The 20,871-nt window shown below is 43.6% G+C and overlaps 2 protein-coding genes across 2 annotated transcripts; one reads left to right on the plus strand and one right to left on the minus strand.

Moving 5' to 3' along the window:
• Positions 1-12,572: 12,572 nt before the first annotated feature.
• LOC144130346 (uncharacterized) lies at positions 12,573-13,614 on the minus strand. The gene has a single exon (XM_077664277.1). It carries the CDS (start codon positions 13,611-13,613, stop codon positions 12,756-12,758), a length of 858 nt encoding a protein of 285 aa, XP_077520403.1. The 5' UTR covers position 13,614; the 3' UTR covers positions 12,573-12,755.
• LOC144129801 (serine/threonine-protein phosphatase 4 catalytic subunit-like) lies at positions 13,612-19,234 on the plus strand. The gene is made up of 8 exons (XM_077663871.1): positions 13,612-13,620; positions 13,698-13,791; positions 13,847-13,933; positions 14,013-14,121; positions 14,181-14,248; positions 14,328-14,436; positions 14,496-14,563; positions 18,567-19,234. Exons 1-8 carry the CDS (start codon positions 13,612-13,614, stop codon positions 19,232-19,234), a joined length of 1,212 nt encoding a protein of 403 aa, XP_077519997.1.
• The last annotated feature ends 1,637 nt before the right edge of the window (positions 19,235-20,871 follow it).

Consider the following 20,871-nt stretch of genomic DNA (forward strand, 5'->3'; position numbering starts at 1 on the left):
TGCTTGAAGTGGCTAGAAATACCGTAAAATAAGTATTTACATTGCATGATGCACGGTTGTATATTGTACTGTTGCCAATGGCAAGAAATAAACTACTTCGGACAAGCAAAAAGGGAAAATAATCCATGAGATAGAATAAGGACAGGAAGAAGTCCGGAATTACCTGAGCTCTCAACTGTAGCCAGGTGACCCGTGGGAAAGGAGGACTGCATAGCGCTCAATGGATGGAAGCTGGAGACGTCGCGGTAACCTGCCTGGGGAGTCGCTGGCCCGAAGGGGGCACATCCCTCATATTAATGTTCTTAGAACTTTGCGAAGCACACGTCAATTACAATATTGCTGCGAAGCATTGCGAGAGATGTTTCGGTTGGGTGAAGCAGATCTTGGAGGGCGCAGCCTAGCTGCGCTGTTTCTGGTCATTTTTCCGACGCGCTTTCGCCGAACGGTACCTCATTAAATAACGTTGATAAATTTCAAATAAACACATTTCCCTCTTCTCTATTCTTTCCACAAGAAACAAAGCTCACTAGGTTCCTGTGTGATGCACACGCGCACCGTGACTTTGGGAGTAACACAACAGGCCTGGCTGACCGGATTTCTCCAAATGACAAGCACGTGCGTTGATGAATTGACAACTGGAACAAGGGGAGTACCAGACATAGCGAGCGACTTGTGAATATTAAAAAAAAAAACTGCGCTCGAATTCACAGACACGTGCGTACTTACAAGAAAAAATGGCGTGCGTCGGTGCGATGAAGGCGGCGGAAATCGTTTCTTACTGCAGTTTCAAGAATTTTCGGGAAAGAGGTTTCTTCTTGTACATCTTCGCAACTGCGTTCTTGTCTGTTATGTCAAGTGCATGGTTTGTTAGCAACGGTTTGATTAACTTCTTGCAGCTAATATGCAGTAGTGCTTCCCTCCCAGCAAACAACGTACCTCCCCAGGAGCGCGCAGAAAGGATGGAACGTCCCTGTCCCAGTACAACATTTATCGAACATTTCCAGGCCGTAGAGGCAGGACATAGAAACGCAAGCAAAAGGGAAGTGCGCCCACTAATGTCCCAGAAACGTTTTTTCGAGGGCGTTAAGCAGAAACAAAAACAAATCATAGCATTTTGGTCCCAGAAAGGTAACCGGGAGAACGTTTTTGGGACCAATGCTTTTCAACAAAAAATACAAATTGACTCCTCGCTCCGTTTTCTCTCTCCCTCGTGCCAAAAGCTACGAGGAGAAAAGGTTTTCCGCTTGCACTCGCCGTTTTGAGAGATCAGACAGTTTTGTTCGAACAGCCGAAAGAAGTGCAGTTCACCCCGCATCTCTCTCGTGGGGCGTCGGCTACATGCTGCAGGCAGGCAGGCGACGGCGGTCTGCCTTTTCACCGCATCGCCGGGAGCGGCGGTCACCAACGTGCCCGTCTTCAATAGTGTTTCCAAATTCAGCACGGTGCGGCGGTCCCTGCAGGCATCTCCAACTACCAGCAGTCCTCGTTGCGCCGCTGTCTAGCAGAGGCGCAGTAATGGGCCTCCCGTCGCTCGCCCGGCTTCCTCGCTGGACGGAAGCCATCTTGCGCACACGTATTCGCGCAGCCTCTAGCCGCTCGCGCGCAAGCCCCACCGCGCAGCAGCTCTTGCTCTCATCACTGGGCTGTTGTGAACTTCGTAGCTGCGGATTCATGGCAGCTTTCCCGCGCACCTCGGCGTGCCCACATAATTCCTCTTGGAACTGGTGCAGCGGCGCGCGGCGCATCGCAAGTATTTTGCACAGCTTCACGGCCATACACCACAATGGCGCTCTTACAGGCGTTTTTCTTGGCAAAATCTGTAAGCGCAACGCCAGGACATGGCGAGAGCTGGCATTTAATGCGTGCAAACACGTATATTATAGAAAAGTGAGGGATCATGCAAGTTTCTCATGGCACGAACAAAGCCTATGCACAGACATAGGGCTCGTCCCGCAATAGCAGACTGCACAAATGAAACATTTGTTTTTCACAATTCGAGAACGGAAGCTCCTAAAGGGTAGTATTTTAGGCGCTAACAATTTTTTGAAGGAATATTCACTCTGAAAAGTGTGTCTGTTGAACGAAAAAAAAAAACGATATTTTCCATGGTTAGCTATATTTGGCGGCATGAAAAGAAAGCCCTCTCTCGCCGGGCGAGTTCGGTCGTCGTTTACGCCTTTCGACTTTTCTGCTGATTTACTGTGATGTAAAGTTACCATATTTCATTACAAAACATACCGAATATGCAACATTTCCTTGCAATCATTTATTTTGCGAAAACGTGCATTTATGCTGTCGCAGGTATGTTTAGGGCCAAGCCAAGTACATCCAAACTGCCTTCCCTGCATTCCCATGGTTACAGTGTACTGACTCTAGTACACTGTACAACGGTGGATGAAGCCCCCTTTAAGAAATTCGCCAAGAGGGTGGCGCCAGCTTTCCCTCTGTGGGTAAAACTCTGTAGCGCATTCCGTTTCTCGACAGGTCCTTATAGTAACTAAATTACATACATACATACATACATACATACATACATACATACATACATACATACATACATACATACATACATACATACATACATACATACATACATACATACATACATACATACATACATACATACATACATACATACATACATACATACATACATACATACATACATACATACATACATACATACATACATACATACATACATACATACATACATACATACATACATACATACATACATACATACATACATACATACATACATACATACATACATACATACATACATACATACATACATACATACATACATACATACATACATACATACATACATACATACATACATACATACATACATACATACATACATACATACATACATACATACATACATACATACATACATACATACATACATACATACATACATACATACATACATACATACATACATACATACATACATACATACATACATACATACATACATACATACATACATACATACATACATACATACATACATACATACATACATACATACATACATACATACATACATACATACATACATACATACATACATACATACATACATACATACATACATACATACATACATACATACATACATACATACATACATACATACATACATACATACATACATACATACATACATACATACATACATACATACATACATACATACATACATACATACATACATACATACATACATACATACATACATACATACATACATACATACATACATACATACATACATACATACATACATACATACATACATACATACATACATACATACATACATACATACATACATACATACATACATACATACATACATACATACATACATACATACATACATACATACATACATACATACATACATACATACATACATACATACATACATACATACATACATACATACATACATACATACATACATACATACATACATACATACATACATACATACATACATACATACATACATACATACATACATACATACATACATACATACATACATACATACATACATACATACATACATACATACATACATACATACATACATACATACATACATACATACATACATACATACATACATACATACATACATACATACATACATACATACATACATACATACATACATACATACATACATACATACATACATACATACATACATACATACATACATACATACATACATACATACATACATACATACATACATACATACATACATACATACATACATACATACATACATACATACATACATACATACATACATACATACATACATACATACATACATACATACATACATACATACATACATACATACATACATACATACATACATACATACATACATACATACATACATACATACATACATACATACATACATACATACATACATACATACATACATACATACATACATACATACATACATACATACATACATACATACATACATACATACATACATACATACATACATACATACATACATACATACATACATACATACATACATACATACATACATACATACATACATACATACATACATACATACATACATACATACATACATACATACATACATACATACATACATACATACATACATACATACATACATACATACATACATACATACATACATACATACATACATACATACATACATACATACATACATACATACATACATACATACATACATACATACATACATACATACATACATACATACATACATACATACATACATACATACATACATACATACATACATACATACATACATACATACATACATACATACATACATACATACATACATACATACATACATACATACATACATACATACATACATACATACATACATACATACATACATACATACATACATACATACATACATACATACATACATACATACATACATACATACATACATACATACATACATACATACATACATACATACATACATACATACATACATACATACATACATACATACATACATACATACATACATACATACATACATACATACATACATACATACATACATACATACATACATACATACATACATACATACATACATACATACATACATACATACATACATACATACATACATACATACATACATACATACATACATACATACATACATACATACATACATACATACATACATACATACATACATACATACATACATACATACATACATACATACATACATACATACATACATACATACATACATACATACATACATACATACATACATACATACATACATACATACATACATACATACATACATACATACATACATACATACATACATACATACATACATACATACATACATACATACATACATACATACATACATACATACATACATACATACATACATACATACATACATACATACATACATACATACATACATACATACATACATACATACATACATACATACATACATACATACATACATACATACATACATACATACATACATACATACATACATACATACATACATACATACATACATACATACATACATACATACATACATACATACATACATACATACATACATACATACATACATACATACATACATACATACATACATACATACATACATACATACATACATACATACATACATACATACATACATACATACATACATACATACATACATACATACATACATACATACATACATACATACATACATACATACATACATACATACATACATACATACATACATACATACATACATACATACATACATACATACATACATACATACATACATACATACATACATACATACATACATACATACATACATACATACATACATACATACATACATACATACATACATACATACATACATACATACATACATACATACATACATACATACATACATACATACATACATACATACATACATACATACATACATACATACATACATACATACATACATACATACATACATACATACATACATACATACATACATACATACATACATACATACATACATACATACATACATACATACATACATACATACATACATACATACATACATACATACATACATACATACATACATACATACATACATACATACATACATACATACATACATACATACATACATACATACATACATACATACATACATACATACATACATACATACATACATACATACATACATACATACATACATACATACATACATACATACATACATACATACATACATACATACATACATACATACATACATACATACATACATACATACATACATACATACATACATACATACATACATACATACATACATACATACATACATACATACATACATACATACATACATACATACATACATACATACATACATACATACATACATACATACATACATACATACATACATACATACATACATACATACATACATACATACATACATACATACATACATACATACATACATACATACATACATACATACATACATACATACATACATACATACATACATACATACATACATACATACATACATACATACATACATACATACATACATACATACATACATACATACATACATACATACATACATACATACATACATACATACATACATACATACATACATACATACATACATACATACATACATACATACATACATACATACATACATACATACATACATACATACATACATACATACATACATACATACATACATACATACATACATACATACATACATACATACATACATACATACATACATACATACATACATACATACATACATACATACATACATACATACATACATACATACATACATACATACATACATACATACATAGTACAGTACAGTGCATAGTGTACATGTGCGTGCGTGTGTGTGTGTGTGTGTGTGTGTGCGTGCGTGCGTGCGTGCGTGCGTGCTAATTTACGTGTTAGAAATTGCTTGAATTGAAAACGCGATGTTGTGTTGCTTCACTGTACTGAAACAAATGGTGTGTAGTGTATGAGAATGTGGTGGCATAGTTTCTCGTGCAGTGTAACCTGGATAGTTATTGGTGATTGGTAATCGGTAGTGTGATCGGTTATTGTGGTTATAATCGATGACCGTGATCGGTAATGTGGTTGTGGATCCATGTTCGGTGAGAAATTAGAAAGAAAATTAAAAAAGAGGGAAAAGTAGGAGAAGGCGCTATTTCGTTTATTCTTACGGCGAAGCTTAAGCGTCGTCCTCCTAATTTTTTAAAGAACTTTTTAACTCACTCCCACGAGACCAACATATTAAGCGTCGCGTTTGGCGCCTGATGGCCTTAGGTGCCTATGTGCCATAAAACACAACACAACGCACTTTCACCGTGTTGCACGCTATGCATGAACCGTATTATAGTATATGTCATTGCAAGACCTCAAATGCATGCCTTGAGCGGAAATGTTCATCTTTTTCTCAAGTCATTGAGATAAGGCTGTATTTCACGGTATGCACTGATCCAGAGCTGTGGAGCAGTGATATATGTGTAAATGGCAAGACCTGCATGGTAGTACAAAAAATTAAGCAAGTGCAGTTTGCAGCTGCTGTAAGTACAGGCCCCTCTGACGATAACCTTTCACGCATATCACCCAGGTACACTGATGATGCAGCAGTGCCCTACCCTGACCTGCACCTCAGCACCTTCAATGTAAACAAAGTCACGCCCTTCTCTGAGAGTGAAGTCTCCAAGGTCAAGGTGAAAGTAGAACTGAACCAGCACGCCATCTTCTGTGTGCTGCCTACCTCGACTGCCGACGTTCACGAGGTTCAGGAATGATAATTGAATTCTCAAGCGCCCTTGGGGGATCCTTGCGAATGCTAAACGTTGGAGAAAGCAAAATATGAAAACCTGAACCAATAAAGAAACTTTTTGATTTAATCACAAAATTTTAGACATTAACCAGTTTATAAACTTAATTTTATTCGGTAGCCATAATGACAGCTCCGGAACTGTCCAGTTGTCAGCAGCATAGGCGTGCATAGAGGGGGGAGGGCAAGGGGCAGTGCCCCCCCCCCCATTTGGCGTGAGGGAGGGGTGCGAAAATTTTGTTCCCTATTCTCTGCTATCCAGAAGGCTTGGAGAGGCACTAATGTCGGCGCCCCCTTATGAAGAGACATGTGCACGCCTGTTGTAAGCCATGAACCTACTGGTCAGTACTGACACTTTTTTTCTTCGCCATGCTGCTGCGTTTTGCTCATTTTCACCTTTAGCGGGCTTTGTGGCAACTTAGGCCGAAATTATCCAACAAGTGCTGCAGCATAGTAACTATGAAATTGACAAAGATGCCCACTGATCTGTGGCCGCTTCGCCGGTGAAAAATGAATGCTTCTAAAATGAAGTGCGCATCGCTGCCCATCATCGCCTTGTCATCGCCCTCTGTGGATTGTGCCGAACTGTGAAGTAGAGAAGACTCCTTTTAAAACGAATTTCAAGAGACAAGAAGGTTTGTTCGTCTTAACAGAAGTGCCCCTAAAAAAAGATTCTTGAAAAGAACCAACAGTTCGTAACACTGGCCACGATCCCCGGCGCCCTGTATTACTCTGCTGGCCAATTACAGCAGTGAGCAAGATAAGCTTTTTAAGGCATCAATATTCTTGAACTTAGAATTTCGTCTCTTGATCATCGTCATGTTTAGCTGAGCTTTGACAGCGGCATACTTTTTGTCACAGAGGAATCCTGTTCCGTGGTCCTGAATATGGGTGGATCTTCACTGCATACTTCAGTCGCGTTTATATGTTACATGCAAACCATGCACAAAGCACCCTTTCAGAGAGGGGACTGTTGCAAATGTAGCATTATAGCGCTATATATGAAGTTAGCTGAAGATGAAACAATCTCACGTTACCCTACTTGCAAATGGCATTGATCCAATTTTATTGTTTAATCTCCTCTTTTTTCCTCACCTACTTTGAGCACTTTGGAGGTGCCCAGAACGGTAGCCGGTCGTCTGTTATCAACTTCACGAGCAGGCAAACGGTTAGTACGTGCAAGGCTCCTCTCGTAGGCCCATGAAATTTCAATGCTTATTAGTGAACCTTTGAGGCAATGGTCATTGAAAACCAACGGGTGGCACCGGCCAATCCCCAATGAGTTCGATCTCCATTGACCCAGAGGGCATTAAAAATGCCTGTGTAACGGTGGTATGATAATCACCTGTTCACATCGGAAGTTTGTTTGCAGCGTCAACTGCATTGGCGTTATTCAAAATTATGTTGTCGTCGTCGTTATCTGCACATGCATGAGGTGTTGACAACATAAATTCTAAGATTCTGATCAATGCTAAGCTGTATTGAGCAATAATACTGTGTAATCTATTTCAGCAATCCCGGACAGCCCGCTACCGGATGACTGGAAGGCTGGGAAGATAGTTCCCTCGAACAAGCGTGGTTATAAATTGCTTCTTTAAAAATGTTTAGTTAGTACTAACTTAGAGTATGCAGCATCTGTCTGGGACGCCAGTCAAGAGACGTTCATCGAGCAAATCGAATTTGTATAGAACCGTGCGGCTCGATTCACTTTTTTTAATCATTACCGTAATTCTAGCATCGCGACTATGAAAACAAACTTCTTATCACTCCTGCCTCAAAGTAGAGAAACACTCTGTCTTTGTTTCAGAAAACCTTATCCTTAAGAACAGATTAGTAACAACACAGTCGTCTAAATTTAGTATTCCTTCATGGAAAATAAAACATTCTTACAATTCATTCATTCCCAGGACGCTGGAAAGTTGGAATCGCCTTCCTTGACCTGTCATTTTAATATGTGATCATTCTGCCTTCAGGTCTGCCTCATCTCACCTACTGTCATTTTAAGCGCCTGCAATTTCGGAAACTGTACATTCTGCCGTTTTTTTTTTCAGCTGATTTAATTGTTCAACCGAGCCTTTTGGAATTCTGGTACTATATTTTTTTCCTGTTGTTGCACGTGGCACTACTGCTTTTTTTGTGCATCACTTTTCCACACAGTTTTTTTTTCAGCAGAGTTCCAATTGAATATTATGCTTTGTCACGATGTGTTTAGCTAGTTTATCTGTATTATTTGTTGTAGCTTGCTCTAGTCCTCGTGAGCCTCATTTATGTTAGTATTTTTTGCTCTTTTGTTCTTCACTTTCACTTTATTCACCTTAAAGACCCCCTTCAGGGGGTATTACATAAGGGGTGGGTTAATATGTTGATCAACAAGTACAAGTCATTGCTTTGAAATAATTGCTTAGCGTATCTGAAAATGCAGACAGGTGTGTGATGGCAGCGATATCGGTGGGGAGGCCATTCCAGTCCACAACAGTTCGGAGAAAAAATGAACCTGAAAAAGTTGCAGTACGCGACACAGGGCGGGCGATCTGAAACGGATGGCAAGTGCGGTGAGATATGCGGTTCGGATGAGTAATGTAGGGTGGTTGATTTAGAGAACTATGGAAAAACTTGTGGAGCAAATAGAGGCTGGCAATGCGGCGGCGGTCTGCGAGGCTTTCAAGAGCGGAATTCTTCTTCAGAGCTGAAACGCTGGTGGTATATGAATATGCAGAGTGAATGAAACGAATGGCGCGGTTCTGAACTGATTCGAGTGCATTTGTTAGGTATGCATGGTGTGGGCTCCAGATGGGGCTGGCGTACTCAAGTTTGGGTCTGATGAGGGTTTTATAAGCGAGCAGCTTCACGTGTTGCGGCGCATGACGAAGATGACGTTTCATGAATCCTAGAGATCTGTTAGCAGATGATATGATTGTGGTAATGTGTGTTCGCCAAGAAAGATCGCTGCAGAGGGTGACACCAAGATACCTAAACGATTGGACGCTTTCTGTAAACGAGTTAGCAACTGCATAGGAAAAAATAAGAGGGTTGTGTTGTCGATGAAAGGAAATGAGTTTGCATTTGTTAGCATTTAGCGTCATTAGCCAGAGGTCACACCATTTATGGACGCTGTTAAGGTCGTTTTGAAGGGCCATTTGATCAGAAATGTTAGTGACAGTGCGATAGATTACGCAGTCATCAGCGAAGATACGAATTTTACATGACACATGTGAAGCTAGATCATTAATATATATTAGAAACAAGAGTGGGCCGAGCACAGATCCCTGAGGGACGCCAGATTTAACAGGGAGAGCGCTTGAGCGGTGGTTGTTAATAGAAACGAACTGAGATCGGTTAGCTAGAAATTCTTTAATCCATTGCAGGATATAAGGGTGTAAATTTAAAAAGGGCGAGTTTTAGTATTAGGCGCTGGTGAGGTACCTTGTCAAATGCCTTCGCAAAATCTAAAAATAACGCATCGGTCTGCAGGTTGCGGTCAAGGTTAGCATGCACGTCGTGAGTGAAGATTGCCAGTTGGGTTTCGCAGGAGAGCCCCCTACGAAACCCGTGTTGAGCCGGATCAAGGAAGTTGTTTGCATCTAGAAAGTTTATGATATGGGAATAGATGACATGTTCCATGATTTTGCAAGGCACGCTGGTTAAGGAGATGGGACGATAATTTAGCGGAGAATCCTTTTGACCTGATTTGTGGGCCGGGATGACCCTCCCCACCTTCCAGTCGTCCGGTAAAGTTCCTGTCGACAGCGATTGCAGAAACAGTAATGAGAGATAAATGGCAGAAATGTGTTTTGTGTTTTTCAGTACTTTTGAGTTCATTTCGTCCACTCCAGCGGCTGACGAAAGTTTAATTCTGTCGATAAGGTTTTCGATACCCTGCGCTGTGATTTCGATGGGAGACATTGCTGGCAGTGTTAGAGTAGGCGGAGTGGGCAGTGGTGAGGCAGTTTCGTTTGTGGAAACAGATACAAACGCGCGATTAAATATTTCGGCACATTCAGTATCACTGGCATCCTCGCCTGCGGCATTCGTTAGAGCGATGATGCGAGTTGCTTGCGGATTTAATATTTCCCAAAACCTCCTGGGGTTATTCGTTAGGATTTTTGGTAGATCAGTTTGGAAAAATGCTTGTTTGGCGCAGCGAATTGCATTGTAATACGTGTCCTCGGCCTGATAGTACCTATCCCATGCATCTGCGTCTGGGCTCCGTTTCGCTGCACTATAAAGTCGTTTTTTTTCTTCTTTCTAATCTCTTAAGGTTGTGTGAAAACCACGGTTTTTGGCGGTTTGCTCGAAAGCTGATAGAGGGAATAAATTTGTTTGTCAGATCTTCGATCTTCTTTTTGAAAATCGGCCAGTTATCATTGACAGACCGGTGATGAAATGTGGATTGAAAATAAGGCAGGAATGCTTCTAGCTCGCTGTTGATTTCTTCGTAATTGCCTTTGTCGTACATACGGATGGTTTTCTTGAACGTTTGGCGGGATGTGGGGAAGAACTTGAATATGGCATGAATAACCTTATGATCACTGATTTCACGCAGGTAAGTAACCGATGATAAGCTTTCAGGGTTGTTGGTCAGTATTAAGTCCAGAATATTTGAAGATCCGTGAGCGACGCGTGTCGGTTCGAGCACCATTTGCGTCAGGTTAAAGTTTAAGCATACATCTACGAATTCTCTTGCTTCCGGGTTACCGGCGGTTAGTGGTCCTACGTTTTGCCAATCGATGCCAGGGTAGTTAAAATCGCCTAAGAGAACAATTTGCGCACCAGGGTGTTTTTTAGTAATTTGGACTAGTGCATCGTTCAGGTTAAGCGCGAATCCTGGGTTGCTGTTGGGGGCCCTGTAGCAGACGCCAAGTAGAACTGTTTCCGGTGGAGCGCAACATTTTAACCACAATATTTCTAGATCTGAACTAATGTTAACATGAGAACAAGATATTTGGTTGTTAATGGCAATAAGAACACCTCCTCCGCGTGTGCCTTGATGATCATTGCGGTAAACATTGAAATTTGGCAATTCACCCAGAATTTCATTATCTGTCACGTCGCTTGTCAGCCACGTTTCAGTTAAGATTAATATGTTGCTGCCTGAAGATGACAGGAGATTAGACAGGGCTTCGCGCTTTGGAAGGAAACTGCGTATATTGGTGTAGATTATGGAAAAAGAAAGATTAACTCGACGGGTAGCCTGTGGTTGCTTGCGCGCGATCCGACGGCGACATGATTCCTATGCGATTTCTTTCACGGTCTGTGTGTCTTGGTCAAACATATAACGTTTTGGTCCCATGTGCAGCGTTTTGTATCGAAGGGAAAAGGGTCCTGACTTGGTTCTGGCGAAAGCCACAAGGTGTTTTCGGGCATTTCGGACGGACCGAGAAAAATCTTCGCCGATACTGAAATCTGTATTTTTAAGCTTAGGGCCATTCGAAAGAATGACCCCTTTGGTTTTGAAAGCAGACAGCTTCACTATTATAGGTCTTTGGCGGTCAATGCTGTGACGGCCAAGGCGGTGTGCGCGCTCTATATCTTTAGGGTCGATTACGAGGTTCAAGCTATCAAGGCAGTGCTGGATTATTATTTTTTCTGATTGGTCATATGATTCTTTCTCATTTGGGTCGGGAAGTCCATAGAATACTAGATTGTTTCTTCTTGAGCGGTTCTCAAGATCATCCAGACGTGTGTCTATCTCGGAAAGCTGGTGGGTCGTTCTAGCAGTGCTGGTTTGAAGTGTTTCGATTTCTGTTCGCAGGGTACTAATTACCTCAAATTGGGTTTCAAGATTCGCAATTCGTTCACTTAGGGCAGATATTGTTTTATCTGTTGTTACTAGTTGATTTTTCAGGCCTTGGACTTCAGAAATAAGTTTTCTCTGACCAGCGCTCAACTTTTGCAGTTCTGCCAAAACAGCATCAGTATTAGGTGGTCCCGGATTTGTTTCAACATCGCCCGATAGTAATAGTAAAGCACGAATCACATTGACACATTCAACAGCAAGGCAGAAGCAGCACTGTGGGCTCGGCAGCTGCACCAGACAATAATTACTAGATTTCTTAGCAAAAAGAGTATATGGAACACCGACCTGCATGACGAAGGTAAGCGGATTAGCGGTCCGTACAGTGGCACAGCCGCAAAGCCCAGTGTGCCGAAAGTGGGTGTCGCTGTTTTATAGCTGACGCAAACGGTGCTGTCGGTGACGATGGGGCCGCCGACGCCGCTTGTTTGGTCCAGTTTCCGAGAGGTGGCGTTGCCAGGGGCTCCCAAGTGTCGGTGGCGACCGGGTGACGAGCACAAATTTCGCCTTCTTGGTGTGGCGTCCAGATGCCTGGCACGATGCCAGGTGGTCTGGCCGTCAAGACCGGCAGGAAAGCGAAGGCGATGATTTGAGCAAAGACCTGCATGACGAAGGTAAGCGGATTAGCGGTCCGTACAGTGGCACAGCCGCAAAGCCCACAGTGTGCCGAAAGTGGGTGTCGCTGTTTTATAGCTGACGCAAACGGTGCTGTCGGTGACGATGGGGCCGCCGACGCCGCTTGTTTGGTCCAGTTTCCGAGAGGTGGCGTTGCCAGGGGCTCCCAAGTGTCGGTGGCGACCGGGTGACGAGCACAAATTTCGCCTTCTTGGTGTGGCGTCCAGATGCCTGGCACGATGCCAGGTGGTCTGGCCGTCAAGACCGGCAGGAAAGCGAAGGCGATGATTTGAGCAAAGACCTGCATGACGAAGGTAAGCGGATTAGCGGTCCGTACAGTGGCACAGCCGCAAAGCCCACAGTGTGCCGAAAGTGGGTGTCGCTGTTTTATAGCTGACGCAAACGGTGCTGTCGGTGACGATGGGGCCGCCGACGCCGCTTGTTTGGTCCAGTTTCCGAGAGGTGGCGTTGCCAGGGGCTCCCAAGTGTCGGTGGCGACCGGGTGACGAGCACAAATTTCGCCTTCTTGGTGTGGCGTCCAGATGCCTGGCACGATGCCAGGTGGTCTGGCCGTCAAGACCGGCAGGAAAGCGAAGGCGATGATTTGAGCAAAGACCTGCATGACGAAGGTAAGCGGATTAGCGGTCCGTACAGTGGCACAGCCCCTCTCTCCTCTGTAATGCCCTCTGACTCTTAGGCTAACAAAATAAATATAAACCTGCGCAATATTACATTGCATAGCGCATGGGTGCTGTCATATTAGTGGTCTGTTTGAAATAAAACCATTTTCAGCGCAGTTGATGCCAATTTGCAATGCATCGTTTGAAGGATGGAGCGTGTCCGCTTACTAATAGACGCAAACGAAGCAAAGGACGCTTCGCAGTCTTATTCCAGAACTTATATGCACCAACAGAAGTGTTCTATAAATGCAGTCAGACTCAACTCAAACACAGCACCCAGGGCAACAGCTCCAGGGTTTTCCATCCTGTTGCAGCCACAGAAGAATGAGCCAAAGGCTTTCCAGCTGCTGTGCTTTCGGTGATGCAATTGTCAGGGTCTTGGCCGACAGAGCAATTGCGCATGACTCCCGACCGTACTGAAAAAAAGTTTTAAGATGCAATAAGATGTAATTTCACGCTATTTTTGTGATAATGTACGCCATTTGTATGGAAAATGTCTGATTTTTATAAAGAGAAAGACATTCATACCCAACAAATCTGGACAAAAGCATTTTTGAACGGGAAAGAGCTTATGAGCGCAATTTTTTCATATATAGTAATATTTCACAATAATAATCGATATATCCGCAGACCTGCCGTCGGCAGGCTTGCATTTTTGTAGTGATAGCTATATTACGGTAGCATTTACAGGCGTCGGCGAGGCGGTGCCGCCACCCTATGGCTGCACCGGCACCCCGTGGCTGCGCCGCCACGCTGTCACGTGGTTGGTCACGTGGGGCGGAGCAGCTGCAGATAGGCGCGGCGCCGTGGCTGATCACGTGGTTGGTCAAGTTACCAGCCACGTGGTGCGGAGCAGCTGCTGCTACCGGCGGCGCGGCGCGCCGGCGAAACCGAGCTGCCACAGCTGTGCGCATGCGCTATGTCAAGTGGGACAAAGATGAAGAAGGAACGCCCAGAGAAACGAAGCGGCGAAAAACTGACTTTGCAATTCAACTGAGCACGTTCCACTCGGCAACCTGTAGCTATCGCGTCACTCCAGGTTTAACCTGAGTTAAACCACCGCCAATATTTTTTGCTATTGACACGTCAAAGACGTTCCCTATTGGTTTTCTGGGGCAGTATTAACAGCTCAATGGAACTGCCTTAAAAGAAAGATTTTGACACATGTCGGAACAATAGTCCATTACCTTCAATATTTCTATGCCATATGAGGACGTATCCTACTCGTCTGCTTCGGTTTGGTTTGAGAAATGCGCACACATTTTTCCTCAACTTTTCTCCGGAGTATCTTCAGGACGAGAACCACTCGATCCGCATCCAGGGAGTGCGAGGCCTCTAGCCCCCATGGAGCTCCCCAGCCCGAAGCGAGTGAGTACGGAAACAGCGTGGGTAGTCCGAGTCTTCTGTACATATTTTATCTCTGCTGTCTCTGTTTCGACGCTGGGAGTCGCGGCTCCGGGAGCTGGATGGCCTGGGGCCACGGGTGTCGCTACGAGCTCGCTGGTATGGCCGCTTGGCACCGGCCGCTCCGACACGGTCCGGCTTCGTGCAGTGAGCGGGGTAGGATCACCATAAAGAGATGATGTCCCCTCGCGGCTGCGCGCACGTAACTCTTTTCGGTTCTTCGTTTTGTTTGTGGTCGTTCGCATAGTGGTAGTTAGGCCTAAGACTTTTTGGAGCTGCCTGCACCATGTCGGAAGAGACACAAGGGGGCGCACATTGCTGCCCACCTATTTTGTAACTTCGAATGAACTGAGCAGCCTCGGACAGCTCAAGCTTTGCTTTGTTCACTCGAACTTTGCGTTTGCACAGATGCCCGCCAAGTTTTGCTAGCGAGTTAAGCCTTGCGCCACGAGACCCTTGCGGGCGCTGTTTCTTCTCCCGTGACTTCCGTTAAAGGCATGCGGAGCGCGTTTCGGCAATCTTGCAGATCCCGTGGAGCCACTCAGGCTTTCTGTCCATGCAGTGCACATCGTCTCGCTTGGGCCTTCTGCAGTGGAGCTGCCTGTATACTGTTCGGCGCATTCATCCGGGGCAGCCGTGGCGAGACCAGTCAGCGTTCACCTCTGGCTGCTTTTACCATGGCGACTACTGCAGAATCCTGGCCTGCAGTTTTCAACCGGCTTTCTCTTCGCGGGCCTTCGGACACGTAGTCCCAGGGCCATGCGAGTCGTCCCAGCGGAGACCTTCAGGCCGCTTTCGGAACACCTCGGTAGTCTGCGTGGACGCTGTCGGCGTGACCTCCGCTGTTAGGCCTGCCTCAAGTGCATGAAAACCAGGAGACTCCTCCATAGCATGTACTTTCAGGCGCGTGGGTCTTTTTAAGGTTGGGGGATCTGGGATCTGTGGACGTGCCCTACTCAGCCTCGGCTTCTTGGTTTCCCGCTATGCACCCTCCCTAGTTTGTTACCGTAACTAACAATACAGAGAACCAGCGCCGCAGAGACACGAGCGCCAGGGACGGCGGGATTTCAGCGCGCACGAGGGGAGACGACTCTCGGTCTGGGAAACTCGACGCGATCCTTCCGTTCTTTGCCAGCGGGGCTAAGCCTCGTGGGGGAAAACATCCTCTCGCATCTCGCCCCCTCCGACTGCGGAGTTTCCCCTGTCGCTAGCGTGGGCGAACATTCGCTCGTAACCTTGCTGGTGAGTCGGACGACCTCGATTCCTTAGCGTGTAATGTTGCCAACTGGCGTTATTCTTGTTGTAGCAATAAATGCCTGTTTGTGTCAGCCAAAGTGTCATTCCTTGGTCTCCCAAACTACCGCCCTGGATGTTCCGCCATCGGCTGGCGCTTTCAGCCAGCACAAGTAATAATAATGACACGAAAGAGAACGGCGGAGAGTGTTTTGCGGCATTGTGTAACAATCCATACTATACCGGGTGCACCAAGCGAAGAGCTTGCAAACCACGTCACGCGCATCGATCATCTACAGCTAGGGACAAGGCCTGCCAAACCTCTGTTTTTCCCGCCGCACGCGATATATCATGCAAAAGGGTTATCACTGGAACTGATATCGGCACTCATCCCGAATAGCTAATGGCTAACATGCGCTCCCTACAAATCCTAATCCTATACGCCCGTATGCTCGGGATTAAAAAACCGGCTTCATCAAAACTTCATCGGCTTCGATAACTGGCTTTATGGGGCCATCACCTTTGATGACCCATAAATTCCAAGGATGTTGTATTATCATGGAGGGGTGGTACATGCCGATCCTGTCACCAACTTCAATAAGTCTGTAGTCTTTGCCCCGGAGCGGGCCCCAGAGCAGATCCTTGTCCTAACTCAGAAAACATCCGCGGTACGAACTGCGGCGAAAACAACCCTTCAAGTGAGCTCACATGTCAACCGAAGTGTGCACTGTGTGGCGACGACAATCCAGCCACATATCACAGCTGTTGAGCTAGGCAGCTTAAGCCTTGTAAGAAGGCCCATCTCCTCCGCGTCCCAAGTGGGAACGATAACAGCAGTGCCCCACAACGCACCACAGAAACCGATAGCGTCCTCAAGGAGGATCGGGGCCGACTACCCCAAAGGTCCAAGACTACGAAGAAAAGAGACAATCAAGAAGCAAATCACGGTACGAGAGCCATCCAAGGGATAAGGCACCTCGGCAGGAGCGGTTGACGTCGATATGGGAGCTGACGCACCCGTACCCATGCGAAAATCCGGGACAGGAGGGACCACAGCTGAAAGGACCACGGATGACAAGAAACCCGGAGAAGTTGCCAAAGTTTAGGTCGGCAGAGCGTCTTTCCACTACTTCTAGATGCCACCCCCACCCCGTGTCCCTCAGCAACCCTAGCCCCCTGAGGCACAACGAAGAGTACTACCTAGTTTCACATATACTGCCACCGAAGAGGTGCAGAAAATGAGAAAGGACATAGCGAGAACACACCGTCATAAATTGAAGTCGTTAGTAAACGTGATGGCGAGCGTTTTCTACAGCGAGGGGTTTCTACGGCGTAGAGACGTTTCTCTTGCTCCTCGCCCTTAAGGTCCGCTACCCAGACCGCATTACGCTGATCAGGGGGAACCATGAGAGCCGGCAGATTACACAGGTGTACGGCTTCTATGATGAGTGCGTGCGCAAGTACAGTTCCATCCCCGTTTGGCGTTACTGCACAGAGGTATTCGATTACCTCTCCTTGTCTGCTGTCATTGATGGCAAGATCTGCGTTTACGGTGGCTTGTCGCCATCCATCGAAACCCTGGACCAGATCCGCACCATTGATCGCAAGCAGGAGGTGCCCCACGACGGGCCCATGTGTGACCTGCTTTGGTCGCACCCCGAAGAGACGCAAGGCTGGGGAGTGAGCCCCCAAGGTGTAGGCTACCTGTTTGGAAGCGACGTGGTTTCACTGTTCAATGCGACCAACCACATCGACATGATCTTCCGTGCCCACCAGCTTTTTATGGAGGGGTACAAGTGGCACTTCAACGAGACTGTCCTTACGATCTGGTCTGCCCCAAACCACGGCTACAGGTACTGTAACGTCGCTGCCATCTTGGAACTGGATGAACATTTACAACGAGACTTCACAATACTTGAAGCTGCGCCTCAGGAGAACAGTGGAATTCCAACCAAGAAGCCACAGCCAGATTACTTCCTGTGATGACCAATCCCATCCTCGCTTTCGTTCTTTTCTAACTGCGTACAAACCTTGTACACCGTGTCATCAAAAGGCACTCTTAAACTGAAAAGACTGTCTTGTTCATGCTAACATCAGTTCAGCATACATGATCTTCTCTTTTCACTATGAGGAAAGCACCATCAGCTGTCTGTCAACGTAATTGTTCCATCCCAAGTCCACCAGGGCTCTCCTAAGGAGAAAGGGGGCAAAGGACCATCTTGTTTCTTTTTTTTCTTGCTAACAGCCTGGAAGTGAGCTTGTTGCCAGCAAGAAAGGTCTGTTGCACCAGACCCAATCAGATTTTTGTTATTTTTTTCGGTCCCCAATTCTCAAACCCACATACTGCAATCACATATGTGCTTGGGTTTCAGGCATGCAATTTTTGCTGGTACCTCTGTCTCCAAACTTCTATTTGGCAGCTATTTCTTTTTTCTTCTCCTTATTGTTCGGCTAAGTACATACAAGCGCTGTCATGTTTCACTTGTATAGATTTACGAAGCGCAAGTTGTTCTTTTGTTTGATTCTTGCTTGCCTGCGATCCTTTTAGATTGATTGCTTTGGATTGGTTAGTGGCAGTCTGTGAAGTGCACTGTTTCAGTGTGAAGTGGAACACTGTTTCAATAAAATAAGTATTCCGCCAAGAACTCACTCAACTAGGGTGAATCTGCAACACTATCGGCCACAACTCAAAAAGGAAATGCAACAAGACCTCGAGCAAAAACGTGTTGCAGCACAACCGGCAACAACTCCAGGATGAACTTCAGCACATCATCCAGTACATGTTTACAGAGTTAACTAAATAATTACGTCAACAGCTACGAGATGAGGTCAAGCAAGCTACATCCCGCCATACAACCTTTAGCAGAGGACAAGCAAGCTCCCAGGAAACCAGAGAGCTAACACAAGTGCATCCATACGCACGCCCGACGTCCTTAACGGAAGCAAAGCAGTCATGGCCAGAAAAAATAGACATCAGGCAGGTATCATCCGTATCAGGTAGCGGGACAGTCAAAGTTACCGGAATAAGCAAATCACCCTCAAACATTTCCTTCGCTTTCAAAACCACGTCCCGTATATATTACATTTACAGGAAAGAAACGCCCGTCCAAAGTTAACAGGGTATGTGTAGTTTGCGTACACAAATCCCTGAAACGATTTCATCTAAGTACCAACACTGGTATCGAAACAGTTTACACTTTTAGAATGAACAAACACCATATGCCCTAGTTGAAATCACCCCCCCCCCCCTCCCACCCCGCGCCCGAGAGAAATGTACCTAGTTTTTTTTTTTCATTCTTAACGTGTACAGTCCTCCAAGAGAAAATGTGGACTCATTTGATCGGCTAATCCCACAGGCCTTACACATGGCTCAATCATGACCAGCGTCTAATAAATATGGGAGACTTCAGCGGGGAGCAGCCCACATGACTATACGCAACAGAAAACCGCAAAGGAGGACGTTTGGCTCTGGCCATTGCGAATTAGGGTCTGACAATCCTGACAGACCCTGCTCAACCAACGCGGAGAGCGAGTAGCGTAAGTAGAGATACCTGCCCGGATCTGACATTTATCAGCTGCTCAAGCTCGGCCACTGTAGCTCACGCTGCAAATAAAGACCG

Source organism: Amblyomma americanum, chromosome 4 (genome assembly GCF_052857255.1).
Source record: "Amblyomma americanum isolate KBUSLIRL-KWMA chromosome 4, ASM5285725v1, whole genome shotgun sequence".
NCBI classification, from domain to species: domain Eukaryota; kingdom Metazoa; phylum Arthropoda; class Arachnida; order Ixodida; family Ixodidae; genus Amblyomma; species Amblyomma americanum.

Coding starts and splice junctions, on each gene's coding strand:
- LOC144129801 (XM_077663871.1), top strand. Junction 14,249..14,327: donor CAAAGACCTGCATGACGAAG/GTAAGCGGATTA, acceptor GCTGTTTTATAG/CTGACGCAAACGGTGCTGTC. Junction 14,564..18,566: donor CAAAGACCTGCATGACGAAG/GTAAGCGGATTA, acceptor CGTTTTCTACAG/CGAGGGGTTTCTACGGCGTA.
- LOC144130346 (XM_077664277.1), bottom strand. CDS start 13,613: ATGCAGGTCGGTGTTCCATATACTCTTTTTGCTAAGAAATCTAGTAAT.